The 18,105-nt window shown below is 46.7% G+C and overlaps 1 protein-coding gene across 7 annotated transcripts in view; it reads left to right on the top strand.

Moving 5' to 3' along the window:
- The window catches only part of Stacl (SH3 and cysteine-rich domain-containing protein), a 413,237-nt gene that overhangs the window by 284,343 nt on the left and 110,789 nt on the right, over positions 1-18,105 (top strand). For all 7 annotated transcript variants that reach the window (XM_089552214.1, XM_089552244.1, XM_089552232.1 and 4 more), the window contains one exon: positions 10,962-11,070. In XM_089552214.1, coding sequence (XP_089408340.1) covers positions 10,962-11,070 — 109 coding nt within the window. The remainder of the gene's footprint in view (positions 1-10,961; positions 11,071-18,105) is intronic.

Genomic DNA, 18,105 nt, shown 5'->3' with positions numbered 1-18,105 from the left:
GCAAAGCGGAGTTGTGTCCCGAGGGGAGGGACGTATGTGCACAAATTCTGATTTAGACGGGGCGCACTGGAGTCCGCAGTAGGCCGCGTAGTCGGACGTGTGCTGTGCGATGCCCATTCCCGTTGAACATTCCCTGGTGGTGTAAAAAAAAGTTGGAAGTGGCTTAGCTTGTTTCATAGCTTGTTTGTACCGAGCGACAGTGGCTGCCTTGTTGTTTTATTGCGAAAGCAATACTACTTGCACTTTCACGCCTTTGCCGTGCCGCGGCAGTGACCACCATTTACCTTTGCGAAAGCAATACTATACTTGCACTTTCACGCCTTTGCCGTGACGCAGCGGTGACCACCATTGACCTTAATTTGACCTTGATCGCATTCGATTGGATTAGATTAGATTAGATTGGACTGGATTGGACTGGATTGGACTGGATTGGACTGGATTGGACTGGATTGGACTGAATTAGATTAGATTACATTAGATTGGATTGGACTGGAGTGGAGTGGATTGAATTGGATTGGTTTGGATTGTATAACCGATGCGTCACCACAAGTCTAACCACAAGCACCACCACCAGCTACACTACCAGCTGAACCATGGCGTAGGTACGGATATTGCTTTCGCAATTACCGGGCTTAACCAAGCTAAGCCACAGCGAATTTTTTGTCTTTGTGAGGGGCTATGGTCCCTTTGTATGAATTATGGGTCCAATAAACTCTTGAAAGCTCTGCTATGCCAAGATATACATAAAGTGAGCAGTGATGCCAAGTGGATCTGCGCCGGCGGCAGCAGCGGCACGCGGGGAACCCCTCAAGGCGCGGTACTTTCCCCGCTGCTCTTCAATCTGGCCATGATGCACCTGCCGGCCCAGCTGAGTGGTGTCGCCGGCGTGCAGCACGCCCTGTACGCCGATGACATCACCCTGTGGGCCACGCAGGGCAGCACAGGAGACATTGAAACCAGCCTGCAAACAGCGGCGACGATAGTAGACCGCTACGCCCGCCGCTGCGGTCTTCAATGTTCCCCTCAAAAATCGGAATTTGTGCACCTCCGCCCCTCACAGAAGTGCACAACTAAAATATCTCTCTCTCTTGAGAGTGGTCCCATACGCGAAAGTGATGAGATACGGGTACTCGGACTCTACATCCACAAACACAGGCGGCCAGACACTACATTGGCCAAACTCCGTAAGGTGGGGGACCAGGTGGGCCGCATGGTCCGCCGGGTTTCCAACAAACGCGGAGGGTTACGAATTAAGGATGCCTTGCGGCTGGCAAACGCCTTCGTAACTAGTCGAATTCTCTATTCGACTCCTTATCTCCACCTACGGAAACAAGAGGAGGACGCCCTTGAGGTCATCCTTCGCAAAATTGTTAAACGTGCCCTTGACCTCCCCATCACTACTTCAAACAGCCGGCTTATGGCTCTTGGGGTGGTGAATACTTTCCGGGAACTCCGGGAGGCGCACCTTACAAACCAGTACACGCGCTTGTCGCTAACGGAGTCGGGTCGCCGCCTTCTTGCTCGACTCCATATCCAACACACCCCTCCAATGGAAGACAGGTTTCGCATCCCGGAACTGTGGAGACGTGCCCTCCACGTGCGGCCTCTTCCAGCAAACATGTCACATGAAGACCATAATGGTCGGCGCCTGGCACGAGCGGAAGCGCTAGCCCGATGTTATGGCAACAAAACAGGTGTATACTACGTGGACGCATCCGGCCCTCACCACGGGGGATGGTACACGGCCGCGGTAGTTCACAACAGCAACACAGTTAACGGCCTAACTTTCAGAGCCCGCAGTGCAACACAAGCAGAAGAGGTCGCGATTGCTCTCGCGGCCTCACATTCCAATTCAAAATACATAATCACCGACTCGCGAGGGGCCTGTCGGAACGTCGAACAAGGCTGCACTCCCTTCCTAGCCTATCGAGTATACCAAAATTGCATACGGGATACGGACCCCGCACACCGTTACCTCATATGGGCCCCTGCTCATCAGGGGTTGGCAGGAAACGAGGCAGCAGACGCAGCCGCCCGCGCGCTCTCTCACCGGGCTGTTTTCTCCTCCCCGTCCGATCAGGAACCCGATTTTAATCCGGTCTATACATTCAAAGATATTACAACATATTATCAAAATTGTCATCGCCTTTACCCTAGCCCATGTAAAGGCCTGAAGAAGGCGGATGAGCGGCTCCTTCTCCGCCTTCTCACCAATACATTGCTGTGCCCGGCAGCGCTAAAACATTTTGACCCCTCCTTTAGCGGCAGCTGCCCCCACTGTAGTGCAGTGTCTTCTGACACTTATCACATGGTGTGGGCCTGCCCCTCCAACCCCGCTATTCCCCCCATCCCCAACCCAACCCGGGAGGACTGGGAGGCGACCCTGCTCGGCTGCCACGACTTACAGGCCCAACAAGCCTTAGTCGGGCGCGCCCGGGCGGCGGCAACCGCCACTGTGGTCCCATACTAGGGACCTCCACCTAGTGTTTGTAAGGATCGGTCCCTTACGGGCTGATCGAAACATACCTCCTGCTCATTCGTAATAAATGTTTTCACCACCACCACCACGGCGAACGCGCGAGGCAAGGTGCGCCCGCTGTGCGCAGTGACGTCACTCGCTCCTCGCGCATGCGCAGTATGGTCGATGGAGGGAGGACGAGAAACGGCGATTGTGGCCAATATGGATCAGGCTACTAAATTTAGACAGCGCCACAACGGCGCCTGTCAGTCATTTCTCTCGGAAGAACTGAGGATTGGGCGAGTTGGTGGTGATCCATTGTAGAAAAAACCAGCGCCTTACAAACACGGACAGAGGACAAGGGAAACAGACTGACGGCGCCGTCAGTCTGTTTCCCTTGTCCTCTGTCCGTGTTTGTAAGCGCTGGTTTTTTCTACAATGGATTTCTCTCGGTCCCCCCATTATTCTTTCGCGCGTGGTTGAAAGCCGGAAGACGGTTAAGCTGTCCTTTCATTGATCATAAACAATAAATGGAAGTAATATCGAACTAGGAGCTTGCTCGACTGAGGCTTGTAATCTCTGGGCTGCATCTGGAAGAAATTATCAATCTTACATTCCGAGTCGGTGTGCCGTCCGGCTGTCACAAAGTTCGTGCATGCCTTGTCCTTCTTTTTTGAGGAAAGGAAATGTATCTGTGTCGCATATCTTGGTGGACGCCTGAACCTCGCCGTAACAGGGATGGGAGGAAAATGGGAGTGAACGAAGACAGCGTATTTACTAGACGCGACTTTGTTCATTCCAAACCATCGAGCTGGCATGGCGGAGTGGTAGCGTGCTCGTCTCGCACTCCGGAGGCCCTGGTTCTATTCTCCAACTCGACGAATTTCCTACTCGGTTGTATTTATTTATGTGGTCTGACTAGAAAGGTTAATTAGGCTACTTTATCAATTAAGCAGCTAACTAACCTCAGTCCCACTTACTTGGAGCATCACTATACCATCCCTTTAATTGGTTGCATGGTTACTAGTCATACCACAATTGGCCCCGTTTGAAATTAAGGCACTGTGACGTCACGACCATTTCGACCAATTGAAAAGCGTGACATTTCTGTCGACAACTCCTCCTTACAGCGATGAGGCATTGAAGGCTTCCGCCTTAATAGTAAAATAGTCTGAAAACCGACAGAAGGTGATCTCATCCACCGGCACCTTCTGATGGGCTAAGAATGTGCCGAACCTTACCTTAGGCCTGTCTCCTATTCGCGCTCGCACTTTCCTGTGCGCCACCCCAAAGTAAACTGGTCGTGTCGTGTTCCAGCCAAAGAAATAAAAATGGCTGAGGCTTAACTTGGTTAAGCCTGGAGAATGCGAAGCATCATCGTGTCGCGTAATTTGGAGGCGCACAACCACAGCGACGGCGCGCGGTGGGCCCCCGTTTCTCCGCTGTAGTGACGTCATCGCGTCACGTGGTGTGACGTCATGTATCACGTGATTTGGAGGCGCACAACCACAGCGACGGCGCGAGGTGGGCCCCCGTTTCTCCGCTGTCGTGACGTCATCGTGCCACGTGTTGTGACGTCATGTATCACGTGATTTGGAGGCGCACAACCGCAGCGACGGCGCGAGGTGGGCCCCCGTTTCTCCGCTGTCGTGACGCCATCGTGCCACGTGGTGTGACGTCATGTATCACGTGATTTGGAGGCGCACAACCACAGCGACGGCGCGAGGTGGGCCCCCGTTTCTCCGCTGCCGTGACGTCATCGTGTCACGTGGTGTGGCATCATCGTGTCACGTGATTTGGAGGCGCATAACCACGGTGAAGGGCTGAAGTGGTAGCTAAAGTAGTATGCTTCGCATAATAAACGAACAGCGCCCACGCAGCGCTTGCAGCCACGTAAAACGAACCGCCCTTCACGCACTTACCCTCTTCTCTCTATCAGATAGCCGTTTTGTTCCGAGGTTTGTTCGTCGACCGCGTCTTTCTGAGTCACCCCGCGTACACCCCCGCAGTGCCGTTCCTCCCTTAATGGCTGCCCTATGAGTTCAGGCGCAAACACTCCGACCCGCGCAGCGGTCAGCCCTTATTCAGGCGGCCCACTCCAGAGATGTCACGCTCTGCTGCTGGCAGCTACGCGGAAGAAGAAAGAGTTCTTGCTCTCTCGGTCGGAGCGAACGTCCTTGCATTTGCACAGTCTGCTCGTCAAAAGTTTCGGTGTGTGTGTATATATATATATATATATATATATATATATATATATATAAACGTCTCCGTCTACCCATCCATCCGTCTGTCTGTCGACCCATGAATCGCTCGAATCACTGAATAAGTTTCTGCTGAAATGCAACGTGCTGCGAATCGCTTCACCTTATATTTGCAACCTTGTTAAGGCAAGCCGCGTGCTGCGGTTCGACGTTCGAGTCTAGAAAGAAATAACGAATTGTATACGAACGCGCTACCCCCCCCCCTTCCACGTCGTCGTCCACTGGAATGACGGGAAGCATAGATTTCTTTTGTTGTCATTATTTTCGCCATCACCGTTCATCTGCTTGCGCGTACAAGTACAAGCATCGCAAGTAGAGAATCCAAAATTCAGGCAGTCCTTATGTCTGGCTACTGACCTCTTCTGACCCCGCTGGAGTCAATTTCTTGTTACCGACTCAAAGCAGCCAAGACTATCTCCCCTGATCCGTGTCGGCAAAGCAAGAGGGAGGAATTAAAAAAGAAATGCTAATCCCCATCAGAGCTAACCGCACCAGTATGGCTCAGGGAATCGTTTCCCTGTCATGCCTCTTCTTCTTTTGTTTATTCATTTGCTTTTTCTGGCGCTGTGTGCTTTGTATCTTTTGTTCTCGTGCGCAACCGGGAGCTATCGGCAAGTATCTCAACCGAGGGCTCACTCTTTAGCTCGTGGGCTTAGCCCACCACTGCCAGACATTGCAGAAGGCTGAGCTTTTTGCTTTCGTGCTCACTTAAGGTTGGGGAAACGTTACGCTATATGGGGGCTTAAGGCCTGATCCACTTAGTCCCACGAAGCAATTGAGTCGAGAAAGGGGTTGCTGCTCTAACATCGAGGTGGAGTGTTTACATATCTATATGTATTTTTATGTAGGGCCTCTTCACGTGTGAGTTTCTCCTGTCACTGACCTCAGAGCTGACATCCTTAATTATATCTACGTTTGGTTCTCCAAACCAATTTTTGCGTTTAAATAGTCCGCTCCGGATATTTCTCTGCTGAATAAAAGTTGGGCATAGTCTCCCTTTAAAGTGTTGTTTTTATTTATTTATTTCGTGTGCCTTTTTCTCTATTCCTTTTCTCGCTTTCATTTTTCTGTTATTTCTTTTCAAGACCTTTTTTTCTTCTTTTGTTCCCGGCTTCAGTGCCATTCATTTACTGTCTGCAAAAATACAAGATTTAGGAGAAAGCTTTTCATCATCATCATCAGCCTGACTACACCCACTGCAGGACAAAGGCCTCTCTCATGTCTCTCCAATTAACCCTGTCCTTTGTCAGTTGCCGCCACTCTATCACCGCAAACTTCTTAATCTCATCCGCCCACCTAACTTTCTGCCGTCCCCTGCTACGTTTGCTTTCTCTTGGAATCCACTTCGTTACCCTTAAGGACCAGCGGTTATCCTGCCTTCGCATTACATGCCCTGCCCAAGCCCATTTCTTCCTCTTGATTTCAACTAAGATGTCATTAACCCGCGTTTGTCCCCTCACCCACTCCGCCCTCTTCCGATCTCTTAACGTTACACCTATCATTTTCCTTTCCATAGCTCGCTGCGTTGTTCTTAACTTAAGCTGAACCCTCTTTGTTAGCCTCCACGTTTCTGCCCCATAGTTGAGTACCGGTAACATACAGCTGTTGTATACTTTTCTCTTCAGGGATATTGGTAAGCTACCATTCATGATCTGAGAGAACCTGCAATATGCGCTCCACCCCATTCTTATTCTTCTAGTTATTTCCCTCTCATGATCCGGATCTGCGGTCACTACCTGCCCTAAGTAGACACATTCTCTTACTACTTCCAGCCCCTCGCTACCAATTGCGAACTGCTGTTCCCTTGCTAGGCTGTTGAACATTACTTTGGTTTTCTGCATGTTAATTCTTAGCCCCACCGTTCTGCTCTGCCTGTCTAACTGATTGATCATGCTTTGCAGTTCTTGTCCTGAGTGGCTTAGCAAGACAATGTCATCAGCGAATCTCAAATTACTCGGGTATTCTCCATTAACTCTTATCCCCAACTGTTCCCATTCCAGCCCCCGGAATACCCCCTGTAAGCAGGCAGTAAAGAGCATTGGCGAGATCGTGTCTCCCTGCCTGGCACCTTTGTCCGTTTTGGAATGTTATTGCTGACTTAATGGAGACTTTATGTAGCTGACTTTATGTAGCTGTGCAATCGTTATGAATATCTTCCAATATTTTCACATAACACTCTTCTACACCCTGATTCCGCAATGCCTGCATGACAGCTGAGGTTTCTACTGAGTCAAATGCTTTCTCGTAATCAATGAAGGCCATACATAGGGGTTGGTTATATTCTGCACATTTCTCTATCACCGGATTGATAGTGTGAATGTGGTCTATTGTCGAGTATCCTTTACGAAAGCCTGCCTGATCATTTGGTTGACTGAAGTCCAAGGTTGTCCTGACTCTATTAGCGATTACCTTAGTAAATACCTTGTAGGCAACCGACAATAAGCTGATCGGTCTGTAATTCTTCAAGTCCTTGACGTCTCCTTTCTTATGAATTAAGATAATGTTAGCGTTCTTCCAAGCTTCTGGTACTCTCGAGGTCACAAGACATTGCGTATAAAGGGTGGCTAGTTTTTGTAACACAATCTCGCCTCCGTCCTTCAACAAATCTGCTGTTACCTGATCCTCACCAGCTGCTTTCCCTCTTTGCATTGCTGCTAAGGCTTTCTTTACTTCCTCCTTCGTTACTGGCGGGATGTCCCATTGCTGTGCTCGACTGCCTCCCTCAGTAACTTGGCGATTACATTCGGTACCGTATAGATTTGTGTAGAACTCTTCGGCTAATTCAACTATCTTATCCATATTGCTGATGGCATTGCCCTGTTTGTCGTTTAGCGCATACATCTGGTTTTTACCTATGCCCAGTTTTTTCCTCACTGATTTCTCCTCTCGGCCAAGCATCGCCAACTTCTTTTTAATTATTTTTTAAAGACGAAATTTTCATCAAGCTGCTCGTTTTTTTTTAAGATTTCTTTAAAAAAACCATGACTGTTACCATTGCGTTTAAAATCCTCTGTTTTGTTCGTGGTACCCCATATCATCTATGCGCCCCTACACCCCAGATATCTAATTCCACCTTTTCATTGTTTCTCCAGTACATTTACTCATCCCTTTCCTTAACCATCTCCTTTTCTACGCCAGTTGTTATAAGAAGAGCCCTGCGAGATCTCGTAATCATCGCCTCCCATGAAATGACGTCATCGCATTGCAGTGTCACGTGATCCATTGTTAGTGTCCGCGTGACCAACAGGTCCCGTGACGACCCATTGAATTTGATCGTATGGTCCTCCGGTCATATAGGTTAAGCTTAAAGAGGCGCGGAGAATACCTACTACGAAATTTCTTAATAAAAATTAATTGTAAGACACTTTATAGTTGCGGTTATGTTTGCTCAGCCACAGAAAAAAATGGTTGAGGCTTAGCTAAGGTTAAGCCTAGTCAGATGCGAAGCATATCGATGGCTAGGCTTGGTAATACATGGCTTTCCTTGGTTGAATACTTGGTCATTTTAATACAACCACTACAACTGTAGCAAGGATTGCCGTGGCAGCTATATACGGGATCATCGGTGAATTCAATGCAGAGTGTACAACCGCTGCCCCAGCACCGGCTACAACAGCATTCTTGGCACCCATGGAAAGTACATTGGAAACACCCTTAGTTATTCCACCACCGCCACCATTCCCTATAGACTGTGTTGATGTACCCCCAGCAGCAGCAGGCAGCGCCTCTGATGTGGAGCCTCCACCGCCGCGGCCGACCGCGCGAGCCGGCAGCCCATCTCTCCTCTGCTGTGACGTCATGTTGTCACGTGGTCAGCCGCCGTTCCTCTGATGTGGAGCCTCCACCGCCGCGGCCGACCGCGCGAGCCGGCAGTCCATCTCTCCTCTGCTGTGACGTCATGTTGTCACGTGGTGTCACGTGGTCGCGCTTAAGGTCAATGGTAGCTCCACCGCCGCGCTCGACGGGCTGTAGGGTAGCTCTAGTAATATGCTTCGCATAAAAGGCATTTGTTGTCGAGAATTTTTTTCGAACTGACAACGACCAAGCAAGAAAAAAGGACTCCGTGATCACCCTCGGGCTGGCCTCAGAGACCATCATACAAAAACACAATAAATACACGTCCTTACCTCAACGCATTTTTTTTTTCTGAAACCAACAGCTGTCTTGATATCTGTATTCCATTTGTTTACCTTTTCTCACTGATAAGAGATTTGTTTCCTGTGAAACCAATGCCCGATTAGCATTAGAACGTGGAACTCACTCTGCACACGCGAACTTCAGTTTTTACCCAGTGCCCTTTTAAGGCGGAAGCCTTTAATGCCTCATCGTTGTAAGCAGGAGTTGTCGACAGAAATGTCACGCTTTTCAATTGGTCGAAATGTTCGTGACGTCACAGTGCGCGAATTTCAAACGAGGCCAATTGTACTTCGGCTAGTAACCATGCAACCATTTAAAGGGACGGTATAGTATTTCTCCAAGTTAGTGGGACTCGGTTTAGTTATTTAATTAGCCTAATTAACCTTTCTACTCAGACCAGACAAACAAATAAGACCGAATAGGAAATTGATCGACTTGGGGTATCGAACCAGGGTCTCCGGAGTGTGAGACAAGCACGCTAACCGCTCCGTCATGCCAGCTGGATGGTTTGGAATGAACAAAGGCGTATCTTGTGAATACGGTGTCTTCGTTCACACCCATCTTCCTCCCTCCCCGTTACGGCGAGATTTAGTTGCCCACCGAGATATGCGAGACAGATACATTTCCTTCCCTCAAAAACCAATTTACAGACGAGCAAGGCGTAGAGCCGAACGGGCGATGGCGTTCTGTGGACTCCCTGGCAGCGTTGCAAGACGCTGTCGCGTTCCACTCTTAGAGGCGAAGCTTAACGTCTTAATCACATATCAGTGACACAAGCAGCAACAGCGCGCTTAAGGCTTTCGCCTCACCGCACTTAAGGTCAACAAAGTGCCCCGCTGAATTTTTAAATTTGCGCCACATTGCAAGCACGCCCTTTGCTCTGTTCCCTTCTCTTCCTAGCTTTGTCTTTTTCTCTACTGGCACACAGCGTGTGGCTTTGTTACAACACGGTGACGAAGGTTTTACACCGGGCTCAAGTCAGCGTCGTAAAAAACTTGTCCCGTAAACTACCTTCTCGAGACCGAGTAATCTCATTTCAGAAACGGGAGGGCGAACCACTGCGCTATTTCGCACCGAGGCGCTTGTTCCTACACGTTGCTTGTCGCTTTGCTTCCGATGCGTTTAGCGTGACTCCAACCGGCGAATAATTTCGCCGTCTTGCAGCACTCGAGAGAAATTGCGTTTTTGCGTCAACACAACACAGACGCAGTGAATATCATAATGGCTATGTTTACAAAGCCGACCCAATATGTAAGGAGAGGTCAGTGTATGCATTATTCTTTACAGCTTCTGCTGCCCCGGTGGCTCAGCGGTTAACGTGCTCGGCTGCTGAACCGAAAGACGCGGGTTCGATCCCGATTGCGGCGGTCGAATTTCGATGGAGGCGAAATTCTAGATGACCGTGTGCTGTGCGATGTCAGTGCACGTTAAAGAACCCCAGGTGGTCGAAATTTCTTCAGCCCTTCACTGCGGCGTCCCTCGCAGCCTTAGTCCCTTTGGGACGTTAAACCACCGCCATCATCATAATCATCATCATCAGCCTGACTGCACCCACTGCAGGGCAAAAAGGGCTCTCCCATGTCTTTCCAATCAACCCCGTCCTTTGCCAGCTGCAGCCACCGTATCCCCGTACACTTCTTAATCTCATCCTCCCACGTAACTTTCTGACGCCCCTTGCTACGCTTGCCTTCTCTTGGAATCCACTCCGTTACCCTTAAGACCAGCGGTGATATCTTGCCTTCGCATTACATGCCCTGCCCAAGCCCATTTCTTCCTCTTGATTTCGACTAGGATGTCATATAACCCGCGTTTCTTCCCTCACCCGCTCCGCCCTTTTCCGATCACTTAACGTTGCACCTATCATTTTTCTTTCCATAGCTCGCTGCGTTGTCCTTAACTTAAGCTCAACCCTCTTTGTTAGCCTCCACGTTTCTGGCCCATGAACTAAACCACGAACTAAGAGTTTCGCCAGTTTTTAAACTGGTAGACATTATTGCATCGATGATGTTGCTGGTTACAGTGGTGATGATGCTGATGTGTCCTCAAAAGCATCGCAGAGACCATGATACCAAGTGCGTGCTTCGTTTTTCTTTTCCTCATCGCAGTGGCCGACTTCACGCAGCAACTGTCCAAGCTGCACTCTCGCCACGCCGAGGAACTGCAGCTGCTCGTCGAAGCATTCCGGAAACGGAACTCGGAACTACGGAAGGAACGGTGAGGTCATCCCTGCTCGACCACTAATTTTTCTCTCACTGCATTTTACATATGCCACGTGGAGACTAACGTAGAGAGAAAAGTGGAGACCAACGAAAAGTGCTCAGCTTAAGTTAAAGGGAAACTGCATAAGTTCTGGAAATCAACGAGCAATAGAGGGTCGAATGTGCGAAACTTGCTGGTAAGGCATGCGTAGTCTTTTTGGGCTAGCACTTGAAATAGTGAAGTAATCGCCGATTAAAATCCGGACGCCCTTCAAGCTTCTCCGCAGTGCACAACGCCAAGTGGGGGGCGCGTGATGACGTCATGGAAGGTATCGGTACATTTCCAACGCACAAACGCCTGCTTTGAAGGAAAAAAAAAACCAACGCCACCGAAAGCAAACCCTGCCGAGAGATGTTTGGCAGCGTCTAAAGAGTCAGGGCAGGGTGTGGCTGACGACAGCGGTAACTTGAAATCATGCCTTCCGTGACGTCACGCTAAACTTCCTCGCAGTCTTCTGGTGCATTGAGGAGAAGCGCAAAATTCAATTGTCGATTACGTCACTGTTTTAAATGCTAGTGCAAAAACACTTGGCATCCTTTACCTACAGCCTATATAGATTTGAATTCTTGAATATCGCGAAACTCTCAAAAAAGTGCTGCAGATGCTCTTTAAAGGGCAACTGCAGCACTTTTTTGAAAGTTTCGCGATATTCAAGGATTCAAATCTATGTAGGCTGTAGGTAAAGCACGCCAAGTGTTTTTGCACTAGCATTTAAAATAATGACGTAATCGACGATTGAATTTTGCGCTTCTCCTCAATGCACCGGAGGAGTGCAGGAAAACTCAACGTGACGTCACGGAAGGTATGATTTCAAATTACCGCTGTCGTCAGCCACACCCTACCCTGACGCGTTAGACGCTGCCAAACAACTCTCGGCAGGGTTCGCCTTCGGTGGCGTTGGTTTTTTTCCTTCAGAGCAGGCGTTTGTGCGTTGGAAATGTAACGATACCTTCGATGACGTCATCATGCGCCCCCCACTTGGCGTTGTGCGCTGCGGAGAAGCTTGAAGGGCGTCCGGATTTTAATCAGTGATTACTTCACTATTTAAAGTGCGAGCCCAAAAAGACTTCGCATGCTTTACCTGCAAGTTTCACACATTCGACCCTCTTAAGCTCGTTGATTTCTAAAACCTATGCAGTTTCCCTTTAAAGGGCAACTGCAGCACTTTTTTTAGAATTTCGTGATATTCAAGGATTCAAATCTATATAGGCTGTAGGTAAAGTTTGCCAAGCGTTTTTGCACTAGCATTTCAAATAGCGACGTAATCGACGAATGAATTTTGCGCTTTTCCTCAATGCACCAGAGGAGCACAGAGAAACTCAGCGTGACGTCACGGAAGGTATGATTTCAAATTACCGCTGTCGTCAGCCACACTTTTCCCTCACTCTTTAGACGCTGCCTAGCAACTCTCGGCAGGGTTTGCCTTCGGTGGCGCTCGCTTTTTTTTTCAAAGCAGGCGTTTGTGCTTTGGAAATGTACCGATACCTTCGATGACGTCATTATGCGCCCCCCCCCCCCCCCACATGGCGTTGTGCGCTGCGGAGAAGCTTGAAGAGCGTCCGGAAATTAATCGGCAATTACTTCACTATTTCAAGTGCTAGCCCAAAAATACTTTGCATGTTTTACCTCCAAGTTTCACACATTCGACCCTCTTAAGCTCGTTTAATTCTAAAACCTATGCAGTTTCCCTTTAAGCTAAGGACGGACAACGCAGAGAGCTATGGAAAGAGAAATGATAGGTGTAAGGTTGAGAGACCGGAAGCGGGTATAGTGAGTGAGAGAACAAAGGCGGGTCAATGACATCCCAGTCTAAATCAAGAGGAAGAATTGGGCTTGGGCAGGGCATATAATGCAGGGGCAAGATATAATATAACAGCTGGTCTCTAAGGGTAACGGAGTGGATTCCAAGAAAAGGCAAGCGTAGCAGGGGACGGCAGAAAGTTAGGTGGGCGGATGAGATTAAGAAGTTTGCTGGGAATAAGGTGGCCGCAACTGGCAAAGGAAAGGGTTAATTGGAGAGGCATGGGAGATTCCTTTGCCCTGCAGAGGGTGTAGTCAGGCAGATGATGATGATTTTTCATCAGAATGGTGGAAAATCTTTTCATTAGCTAAGACATGGATGAAGGCCCTTTGCCAGGAGAAGCCTCTTTTGTCAGGTTTTCTCAGCAGGAGTCTAGAGGCTACCCGTGGAAAGCCTTCTTTTCTTTTTTGAGCGTCGCTACAGAAATGGCTTGGTTCAAATTCGTTTTATTCATTTAAAGTGCTATCTCAATGGCAGATGTTTTAAGGGAAAACTGTAGTACCGAACTTTATCGAACTCTTATTGAAGAAGAGTAGCTTGATGGGCCAGTTGGCACATGAATGTGCAAAAAACAGCAGAAAAAGGAGTAGACAGTACGTAGTCCTGTCTACTCCTTCGTCTTGTTAACGCGTCTTTTTTTTTTTTGGGGGGGGGGGGTTCCAGAATTTATTGAACTGTCACTACCTGTGGCCCAAAGACAATGGCGTTCGGGTATACCTCATACATAAGGCACCAGAATTAAGGTTGTCATATTTTGAGCGATCTTTTTTTTTACAGCGGAGTTGGTGTGCTCTTTCCTCTATGACAAATGTCGTTGCTGTCGCATGTCGTTATATAGAACTCTCACTTTCTCCCTTTTGCCTTTAGCAATGCTATCCAGTTACTTCCTTGTACGGTACAATCGATGACCAAAGTGCATTACGTTTTGTTGCTAAAAAAGGAATAGCACACTTTTTCTCCTCTTCCCGGTAAACAAATGGCAGCAATAGCTTTAGCGCACCCGGGTCATTTCTCTCTTAGTACAGCTAGTCTCATACCTAGCCGGAGAATGCATGCAAGCCGCTGACGTTACGCCGTTGGGAGTGGCCTGGGCCTAGTCCACATACACACTTGAAGCAGGGTCATCGGGACAAACTTCTGTTAGAGAATCAGGTATACAGGGCAGTACTTCGTTACTACATATTGCTACTGAGACAGTGGTTCAACGCGCTTAACTTTTGGTTTGGTTTGGTTTGGTTTGGTTTATTGGTGTTTTATTGAGTTTGGCTTATTGGTGTATATTTGGTGTTTATTTTCTCTCAAAATGAAAGGGGAAGCCAAAGCAAAAGGTGGTAGGCCTGACTGGGCCTTGGCTCCCTGATACAGGCGGCAGCGCACACCTTCAGCGCCTATGCAGGACAAACAATGACACCAACTAATATAACAACAATATGACACAAACAAGCATGAATTGAGTACATCAATGCCTCCAAATAGTATAACAATATGACACAAACAAGCATGCATTGAGTACATCAATGTCTCCAAATAATGTAACAATATGAATAAACAAGTATGAATTGAATACATCAATCACACCAAATTATACAACAACAATATGACACAAAACAGGTATGAATAGAATACATCACATGATAAGTCAAAAACATATTATAGCGAGTATAGGCCACAAAACTATGCAGGATTCTCTTCCAAACATTTTTTATACATTTTTAAATACCTTAGTTGATGACAAGAATTCCCGTTCAAGTGAAGTTCGGTTGATGCCAAATCGCACCTGGAAAGTTAATTTCTGTTTCCCGTAGTTAGTCCGAGTGATGGGCAGAAGTTTTTTTCGCGTTCTCAGATGGTACATTATGGCAGGCCTGTCAGGTAGAGTGGCATACAATCTGTTATTTTGAATATACTGCAGTAAACGAAAATAACAAATTTATTGTACTGGTAGAATAGCATGTTTTTGTGTAAGGGTTCTGTAGGCAAATCTCACGGTCTCCTATAATAGCCTTTAATGGCTCTTACAGCTTTTTTTGGAGAACAAACAACCTATTAAAGTTACCAGATCCAGTGGTTCCCCAAAAAAGAATACAGTATGATATTTTGGAATAAAAAAGAGCATAATACAATGGAATCTTGAGCCAAGTTGGTATTAAGTTAGTAATTTTATAAAGACATCGTATAGTTTTACAGAGATCTTTCACTGAATTTAAAACATGCACATTCCATGAAAGGTTTTCATACCTCACCTACTAAACCCAACCTGCCTACTACCTACTGAACCTACTATCTACTGAGCAACCTACTAGGCCCAATTCTCACTATATTACTAATCTACCGAACCTACTACCTACTGAACAACCTACTTCGCCCAGTTCTCGCTATTTTACCCAGACACGATTTGCGTTAGAAAAAGTTTCTTACAAAGCTTTTGTTTAAGCGATATTCAAGCATGCAAATCTTTGTTCGGCTCGGTACATAACAACATCCATGCCAGTCCCACTTTACAGACTCGCTGCATACAAAACAGGCGCGTACGCCTTGTGCTTTATCTCTCTAGCAACCCTCAGAGGTTATCTCTAGTGTATTTGCTCTATCATTATTCTGGCGCCAGCATGCATTTACTGTTCACGTACCAGAAGGGTGGTTGGGCCACCTTTTGTTTGACTGCCGCAAAATAAAAACCCGAGAGAGTGGCAAGGAACAAAGCAAAACAACCGTTTATTGACCAAGCCCTGCAGCCCGCCCAACTTCTAAATATGAACCAAAGACGCGTCGATGCTCCGCACGCCGCCTCGTGTTCATATTATCGATTACATCGCCGACCCGCGCTCTTCGCGACCGCTCTTAATAGCTGCTGTAGGCGCAAGGACAACTGGTAGCACGTATGGAGGGGGACGGATTGCACAATGGCATTCACCTAAGCGCAGACATACGGCTACAAAGGAAAGCTTCCACAAAGTTTATTTGGAAGCTGTTTAGCGTTCCTTTGTAGCTGTATGGCTGCACTTAGGTGGATGCCAATGAGTAAGTTGTTACCTTATTACAAATTTGCTCCACGTTGGGGGATACCCCTGAACACATGGCCAAAAATGTTCCAACTTCGAGTTATTGATCAAATCGTTCTCGCCGTATGCTATATGCTAGCCGTCCAGGTTAGCTCACTTGCTAGAACGACTGCTCTGGTGAAGCGGTAGTCTGGGGTTCGAACCCCGCACCAGTACTAATTTTTCTCTAACTTGGAAGTTTCTTTGGAAGCCGTTTAGCTTTCCTTTGTAGCCGTATGGCTGCACTTAGGTGGATGCCAATGAGTAAGTTGTTCCCTTATTACAAATTTGCTCCACCTTGGGGGATACCCCTGAAAATTTGGCCAACATGTTCCCACTTCGAGTTATTTTATTTATTTATTCATTTTTTAGGCAATACAAGTATTGCCCACGAGGCAAGACAAAAGGAGACGGTCTCCTGACTAGGTCTTGGCCTCGCCGGGCGCAGCAGAGGCAGTAGTACATAACATATCGCCATAATCATACATCCTAATCACGATCAGATCATTATATAATCCTGCATGCAATATACATATGCACTAGCTGCGAGAAATGAATGGCACTTTGCTTAATAGCGACATGAAGAAACATAGGAATATTTAATAAAAACAAAACAAAAAGACAAACCAGAACATCAATGACACAATAAGGCACGTGCTCTTTGCCTAAACTGATGTACAGATGTAACATTTTTTGCAGTAGCTATTATATCTGGATAGGAATTGCAGAACTTTGAAATTTGATGTTCGATAGTTTGAGTACCATAATTTGTTCTTGGCCTTTCTGTCAGTAAGGTAGTATGCCGCAATGAATAACCGGTATCTCTATCAAGGTACTGACTACAAAACGCCGCAGAATTTGTTGTCATCTCTTTATATATATACAGACTCAGTTTCAGGTGATATGAATACATGAAAGACGGTAGATTGTGGCGGATCATAAGCTCAGAAGCACTAGCTTGTCCATTTGCTGGCTGAAATAAACGTGCAGCTTTCCGAATGAGCACACATAGTCTTTCGCGATCAGTTTTTGTGGTAGTTCCCCATACCGACAGACAATAATTTATATGACATTGAACAAGAGAAAAATACAGTCGCTTCTTGAGCTAAATGGGCAACAGATTACGAAGCCTGTATAGAATGCCAACTGATTTTGCAACCTTGATGCGGACATTATTAACATGATATGACCAACTAAGCTTCCTGTCAAAAGTAACTCCTAAAAACGAAAGATTTTCAACCTGTTCAATCTCAGAAGTTCGAAACGACAGTCGCATAACATGGGACATGGGCTTATTTTTTGCACAAAACAACATAAACTTCGTTTTATTTGTATTTAATTCAAGTTCATTTAGGAAAAGCCATGTGCTAAGTTCTAGTAGCCAAGTATTAGAAATAATTTCAAGTTGTTTAAGATTTTCACCATGAAAGAAAACGTTAGTATCATCGGCATATAAAATTATATAATTGGTTAAGGAATGTTTACTATATCATTAATGTACATAATGAAACGTAAAGGACCTAGTATAGATCCCTGTGGAACTCCATATTTTATAACACTCATTGCGGATGAAACACCGTGCACTGATGTATACTGCAGTCTCGACTGAAGATAACTACGCATTAGTTGGTGTGCAATACCTCTTATTCCATATAACTCAAGTTTTCGTAATAAAATGTTGTGTTTAATAGAATCAAATGCTTTTCTAAAGTCTAAAAAAATTCCTACAGTAAAAAGCTTGCTCTCTATATTGCTAAGAATTCTATTTTTAAGTCGTAGTAATGCGGATTCAGTCGACTTGGCTTTTTGGAACCCATATTGACAGTTCGTAATTACATGCAGTGACGAAACAAAGCTAGTCAAACGGACATATATAACACGTTCTGCGACTTTCGAAAACAGCGGAAGAACCGAAATAGGACTATAATTACTTAGATCATTATATGGTCCTTTTTTGTGAATTACAGCAACCCGAGCGATTTTCATTTTTTCTGGAAAACAACCGGTCTCGAACATACGATTTCAGATGTGAGTTAAAGGTCCTGCTATAAATTCAGCAACTGCTTTGATTGGTATCACTCTTATTTCATCTTCGCCAGCTGCCGAACTGTTGTTTAAGGAATTAATAATAGAAATAATCTCATCCTC

This window comes from Amblyomma mixtum, chromosome 1 (assembly GCF_055824585.1).
Source record: "Amblyomma mixtum isolate Tamu chromosome 1, ASM5582458v1, whole genome shotgun sequence".
Classification (NCBI taxonomy): Eukaryota; Metazoa; Arthropoda; class Arachnida; order Ixodida; family Ixodidae; genus Amblyomma; species Amblyomma mixtum.
Note: the sequence above shows the minus strand (reverse complement) of the source record. Positions and strands in the feature narration are given on the sequence as shown.